The sequence below is a fragment of the Idiotropiscis lumnitzeri genome, chromosome 8 (genome assembly GCF_059441095.1).
Source record: "Idiotropiscis lumnitzeri isolate Australia: NSW breed Sydney's pygmy pipehorse chromosome 8, RoL_Ilum_1.0, whole genome shotgun sequence".
Taxonomy (NCBI): domain Eukaryota; kingdom Metazoa; phylum Chordata; class Actinopteri; order Syngnathiformes; family Syngnathidae; genus Idiotropiscis; species Idiotropiscis lumnitzeri.
The window spans coordinates 17689389-17696528 of NC_142398.1; the positions used below are offsets into that span (position 1 = coordinate 17689389).

The 7140-nt window shown below is 40.6% G+C and overlaps 1 protein-coding gene across 2 annotated transcripts; it reads right to left on the bottom strand.

The window, feature by feature from the left end:
• Positions 1-1648: 1648 nt before the first annotated feature.
• On the bottom strand, positions 1649-5075 carry LOC148332471 (fibroblast growth factor 20-like). Of its 2 annotated transcripts, none has more exons than XM_088302877.1 (3): positions 4550-5075; positions 2881-2984; positions 1649-2273 (listed from the first exon to the last, which is right to left on the bottom strand). In XM_088302877.1, exons 1-3 carry the CDS (start codon positions 4851-4853, stop codon positions 2031-2033), a joined length of 651 nt encoding a protein of 216 aa, XP_088159003.1. In that variant the 5' UTR covers positions 4854-5075; the 3' UTR covers positions 1649-2030. The 2 variants fall into 2 exon arrangements, with proteins under 2 accessions (XP_088159003.1, XP_088159002.1); XM_088302876.1 differs by having other exon boundaries at positions 1649-2276.
• Positions 5076-7140: the final 2065 nt, after the last annotated feature.

Here is a 7140-nt window from a genome sequence, read left to right on the forward strand (position 1 = left end):
TTATGTGGTTAATGACTTCATTTTATCTCCTTATATATTTAATAATTTACTCTTTTTTTTTCCAAGATGAGTTTTTTTATTTACTTGTGAGTGAGGTCATTAAAAGAATGCCTCATCTTAATTTGTATTTTTTTTAAATGAGTTGACTTCAACGAACCATATCGCTTAACACCCGGCACCTTTCTTTTTTTTTCATTTATTGTTGCTCCTCTAATCCATGTGACTTTTTATTTAAGTAGGAATTTTACTGTCAATTAAATAAGAATCCATTATAAAACGGGAGTGCAATTGAAATCTGTGTGTGTGTGAATCTTTTTTTGTTTTCACATAGCATCCAATTGTGTAAATTGTTGCAACCAAATATTACAAAAAAGAAAAGCACAACAAGGCACCAATTATTTTACCAAACCTCCTTTTTCTCGTGGCAACCATAGTGTTGCGCCTCTGCCCTCGTGAATGTCGAAAGACTGACGCTGACAACATGTAGGGGAACATAGACTATCAAGAGCCCCATTCTATTTGATTTGATCCACATCTTTCAAAATGTCTTCATGTTTCTGTGGATTAAATTACAACTTTAACTGTGTTGTTTCGTGTCTGCCAGTGGAATTGCCATGCCTTTTTGGCGTCTATATCCGCCAATGGCAGTGAATGAGTTCATAAAAAAAAACATGTTTCTCTGCTATATTTTATTTTAATTCTAAGAAGAAAATTGTCAAATTTGTTCTTTTGTGGATGAAAATAATCTACTAAATTTGAAGATCTCGATTTGCAGACAATACAAAAATTCTTTTTACTCTACTTGGAGATACATGCATTTCTTGTAGGACTATATGAATAGGCAGAAATAACACACAAAGCAAAACATCAGAAAAAGTTGCTCTATTTTATTTTGTCATACCTGTAAAAATATATTCTTAAAATAAATAAATATAGGAAATAAATATACTGTTTGTCCCAGGATTTAGAGCCTCATAAATAAGAATACAATCTGTCAACAGGTCTGTAAATTCCTTATGTCCACTCTGTGCTCGTCGTTTGACTGCAATCAGCGAGGAGAACAGTACAATTCCTTCACTGGGTCGTAGAGTATAAGAGTTTGGAGCAGACACAGCCACCGCAAGAAAGGAAGTCCATACAAATTAGCTCTTCTTCGCTGTCTTATTCCTCATTCTTATTTTCAGTGCATCAGCAATGCAGGACCTTTCAGATGGCTTCGGCTCCCTTCTACAGCACAAACACGGCTGCTTTCCAGTGCATAAAACTACCCTTTGCTGTAAACCAGCCATACTGTATAGTGGGCTATACATTATTAGAAGTGGTTTACTTAGCAGCCTCGGTAATGTGTAGCATGAAAGAAAAGGATCCTGCAATGAAAAAGAAAAGCAGCAGGGAAAAAAAAACACTTATCTGCTTGTTTAATCTCAACTCGCCTTTGTTCACTTAAAGGGGAAGTCAACCAGCAATATTTTCATAAAAACGTTCTATGTGTCTTCTCTAGTCTAAACATGGCATTCTGGTTAAAATTTTGTTATTGGAATATGAGTTTAGCAGGTTTTAGTCATCTCATAGGGCGGCCATTTTGTTACTTCTGTTGACTGAAAATGACAAAATGGCCGCCCTATGAGATGGCAAATAAATGAGTGGACTTTGCTGCTTAATTCATTTTCCACGAATGCAATATTAATCAAAATGCCATTTTCAGACCAGTGTGTCTGCCTAAAACATATTCTTGGAAATACATTTTTTGGGGGGTTGACTTCCCCTTTAAACATGCAGATTTGGACAAGCAGGCAGCATGGAGACTTTCTCCATCTTTGACTGCAGATATCATTGCATATGCCGATAACAAGATAATATATGGGGGTTCTCTTTTGTTTGCATTATCCCAGATGTTCCCCGGTGCTACTCTGTCAAACTCCGTTGCAAAGTGGTTCAGAGAGAGTCGCTTCTACCATACTAGCAATCGGGAATCTGGATCTGGTGCATTTCTTTCGACTTTTCAGTTCACTTTCTGGTCCACGTTGGCCTCAGCTCTGTCCAAGTATATCCCTGTAGAGTTCTGGTACTCTGTCTGGATCCACAGGCCTCGGAAGGAAGTGCGTGAACCTCTGATGTCTCCTTGATCTTGTTCCATCCCGCGGTGTACCGTCTTTGTTCAAAGCAACAAAATAAAAGGCTCCTTTTTCTCCATGTCTGTAGATGTTGGATGAGTAGGTGTTGTACCAGTTCTCTTCAAATTGCTCCCGAAAAACACTTTCAGCTGATAGCTTCTGCTGCAAAAAAAAATCAAAGAAAATGAAGATTAACAGTCTAGAATTTCACTGCCCAGGTGAGTCACATTGAAAGGTCCAAAATAAAATATTGAAAAATTAAAGATTACAATAAAAATACTTCGAAACATTTGTTTTTAGATGAACAGGATAAATAGCATATAATCCTTGATGAGCAAAATTTATTATTTATATTTTATTATTAACGTGTAATCCATTCTTGTGCACTGCACACATTTTGTGCACCGTTGGACGCTGAATTCCAGCGCCCACAGACAATGATTAAAACGGAGATCCAATATGGTCGCCATCTAGAATGGTTCTCAGCCAAGTTACTACAGCAAATCTACTTTTGTCGTTATATTCAACTCAGTGAAAGCACTTTAACATATTTCCCGAGGAGAACGTAGCGCCTGGACCTCATGGATAAGAACAGGTATGGTGGATTTATGGACTTAATCATGGGTGCCTCCACAAAATTATAGGCAGGCTTAAGTGAAGACTACACTTGTCGCTCTTGTCAGCGGCATTGTGAACCGCGATTATGTGACTCGTTTCTATTTGTTATCATTGAAAGGTGATGATTTTTATGGTAAAATATACTCACCGATCCATACAGTTCTCCTTTGCTGTTCATGGAGAGGTAAAGGCCGCTGTCCACACCTCGAATGCTCACCAGCCCCACGGCTAGACTGATAAACTCCAAAATACCTGTGCACACGTTACAACACATTAAAACACAAAACCCTTCAACAGGAACCATCAAAACAGCATCTTATGTTTCGGTTCGTATTGCCAACCTACTCAAATGTTTTCCTCCTAAATTGTTTGCTAAACCAAAGGAGTGAAACTCCACAAGCCAAGTTACAGTAACTTGAATATAGCTGTAAGAAGTGAGGTTAGATGTCTGGAATGGCCTCTGGCACAAAGTCACATTTGGATCTCGGGGGAAATGAACCAAGTGCCAGAAGAGTTACTACCTCAGAGCTGCAAAATAAATCTTTAAGCGGCCTACTTTGATGTTTATGATAAAGCGTTGGATCATCTTTATAACCCAGGATATAATGAAAAGCTTTCACTCTATGTGCAAACAAAACACCCCGTGTACATTCTCAGCATATAAAGCACATTTTGTACCGTTGACACTTGGCTTTTTGCAGCTTGGAAACATACTTGTCTTTTGCCTTAGTCAAACGGTTCGTGGAGCCTATTAGTCAGCCTTATGTGCTACAAATGGACTCTTATGGAACCCCATTACTGACTGTGTAGCTCAATATATTGCAGCAGCAGTTGCCACGGGGGCAAAACATATTGCAAGTACTTCAATATGCAAGGGGTGCTGCTACAACATTACGGACACTTTGATAAACTGTAAGAACCGTATCACAATTCTGCCTTTACAATGATAACAATGCTGTTTTTGAGTGATACGGCCCCTGAGAGAGAGCTGTTAAGTGAACAATATGGTGATTGACGGGCAGCAAGGTGGGCGAGTGGTTAGTGTGGCGTTTGTATGTTCTCTTCATGCTTGTGTGGAGAGTATAAATTGTCCTTATGTGCGAATGGAAATGGTTCATGATATGTGCCCTCCAACTGGCTTATGACCAGTCCAAGCTGTGACCACCTTTTGGCTCTGGATCACTCGCAACCGGAATGCATTCACTACCAGTCGAGTAAAAAAAATTTTTTCCTTTGACGTCTTTTTCCGTCAATGGCAGTAAATGACTTAATGGGATAAGCGGGATTAAAAAAATGGATGGATGAAAAGCTGAATTTGTATACAACTGCACTGCATCCTACATTAACTGTTTATAAAATGTGTTTTGGTTAACCAATCAAATTGTGTTATATTGCTCAATATCAATAGACTGGACAAGTGATAATGTACGATATGTGTGGTTATCTAAAGTTGGCGGTAAATCAATTACATTAATAGTGATGGTTAGCATGTGATCTATACTTGAGCCAAAGTAATTGTGATACTCGTGAGGTAGAGCAGTTTGCTGGAGGGACAGAATCCGAGAGTGAAGGTTCAAGTCTCTCATGCGGACAAAATAGAAAAATGGCAACTAAATTTTTGGAAAGATGCTAATCTGCTTTCTGGCTGTTGTCAAGCAATACAGCACCCTTTCACTCTCTCATCTCTCTGCATGCGAGTGATTTTTTTCGATGTGTGTGGTGTGCGACACAATACAACAGAATGAAAGTTAAATTTCCCCTCTAGATATTAAAAGCAGGATAATCAATAATAGTAAGGACAGTAAAGCATTTCTTACCGAATCTGCTGTGGTCCTCTCTGGTGCCGCGCACGGTACCATCGGGATGGATCTCCAAGTGGAAACCGGTCCTGCAGTACAGCTGTCGCCGCCTCAGAATCCCCTTCAGGTGGCTGAGGTCCGCTAAGCTCCGGGAAAGGCGTTCCGACGACATCAGGTGTTCCTGCTGTTCTTGCTGCATGAGTCCGCTCACCGCGTTGTATTCCTCCGCGCCCGCCGGGGTGAGAAGGAAATGAGCGCCACCCGCGGAGCCAAAGCTGTCCAGAAATCCGTTGAAGATCCCAACGTCAGCTGCTGCCCCCATCACAGTGAGAACGAACCGATTCGGTTTACAAAACCCGAAGTGGAGAGCCGTTGAGCTTCTTGGAGCAAAAAAGTAAAAGTTGCAGCGCAGTTAATCAGCACCTTGTGGAGCGGATGTATGCAGACATCCTACTTAGCAAAAAACGCGTCCCGTCTCCTCCTCTGCGTTGCAGTTTATCAGCGCATCATCGTCGTCATCATCATCATCTCACCAGTGCGGCTCTTCTCCTCGGGATACTCCTCTTTGGAGTATGTGCACGATGCACGTTGGAGGGTTTCCTCTCTCTCTCTCTCTCTCTCCCTCCCTCTCTGTCTTTCTCTCCCTCCTCCTCAATTCACTTCTTACGTTTTATTCATGCACAATCTCCTGCTCTATCCAGCGATAGAATAAAAATGAAAGAGGCGGCAGCAGCTTGCGTCTATATAATGCACTCAGGGTAGACACTCGCCCCGAGTGATCTTTTATGCAAATGAGCCGTGATCTCCTCCTTTATGGCGCATTTCAGCGCTGCCCCTCAAAGACAGCCCATTCAGACCGCGCACTCCCCGGACTAAAGCAGCGCACGTTCTCGGCCTTATCATATTACTGGACTTGGACTTTATAGAATCACGACTGCTTTTTGAAAAACACTTTTGTGTGTGCGTGTGTGTGTGTGTGTTGGGGGGGGGACGGGGGTGAGTCGTTATCGAGGGCCTGTAAGGAGATCCCTACCAATCAAGCGTTTGTGCACTTACACGAGTGCAGCGACTTTGGTGTGAAGAATAAATATAGCGAGAAAGTGCGTGTGTGTGTGTCAAACCGCATGAAAGTGATTTTAGGATTTCCCTAAACGCTTTACAACCCCACATTGGCCCCCATATCAAAATGGCTCAGGTGCAGCGACAAGGAGAAGGAAAGCCCCTGTTTGCGTAATCTTCGCAGACGGCTGTTGATTTATTGCCCCCGCGTTTTTATGTAAGCCAGCAGTACATTTACAAGGAGCGTACAGGCGCAAACTCACACAGGGCGGCCCGTACACACCTGTGCAAACGACATCACTTGACTGTCAATCCCTTCATTGATCTTGCCAGGGATCTTTGAACCGCACAGGAGCTCATACGTCCTTAATTGTGGCCTTAAAGGGTGAATCAAAGACGCACAAGCTTCAAAGTGGAGAAGATCTTGTAAGAGGATCAGGTGAAAACAAGCAGGAGTGGGGAAATACCTGTTTGAACTGCAGGCCTCCAAAATACCCTAACACGTGACACTTGGATTTGTATTGCATGACTTCTTTTTTTATTTAGCCTACTGTGCTGTCAGTATAGAGTGACCGAAACGGGTGACTATTGCACTCACGGTAACTGTTTGCAGTCAAATTACATGTAGACAAATGATAAGTGTTACATAATTGTACTGTATAGCACTCAAATGTTCCTCTGCAACATTCATACCACTGGACATTGGCCAATATAAATTTGTTTAAGAGTAAAGGAATAAACTAATTAGACCATTCTAAAACAATGGGAACAGCAATAAAGCAGTGAAAAATTTAACGCCATTTTGCATAAATTGAATTTGAAAATTAAATTTACTCAGTTTTAGTTTGTCAAGTGATTGCACTCAACAGAAAAGTCTGGAATAATATACACTTTTAAGTACCTAGATGTACAGTCTGCTTAAAAATGTATCTGCATGGATCCAGATGATTTTATTTCCTGCACCCACTTGTCGAAATAAAACTGACTAAATTCAACAAAAAAAATCAGTGTATGATAGTAATCGTCTGTATTTCTCATAGTTGTGTAATAATAATAATAATAATAATAATAATAATAATAATAATAATAATTGTCCTTTGCGCACCCACCTGACCAAATAAAGTTGATTAAATTGATTAAATTAAATAGGCCTAGTTTCACAGTATCAGAATTATTTTATAGACAAATACTGTACACATAATATGGAAGTGTTTATGCAAATTAAGAGTTGTCAGTATTTGAGAGGAGCTTGGTTCGCATCCTCAGTAGATGCTGGTTACACCACCTTCAAACTTGGTCAACCTATTGCAATGTAGACACCTGAGAATTGCAAGTTTTCTTAAAGCTTCCTGAGCTCAGAGAAATGTAGGACACTGGCTTGTGAGAAATATAAACTAGCTATGGAGATATGATGTGTGGGTAACTTATTCAACACCGATTTGTATCTTTACTTCCTACACACTTCACACTCCTTCTGTGTTTGTTAGAAATAGTTGTGTTTCAAACAAGAGCGATTTTGGTATCCATACACACACATGCACCCACAGCTG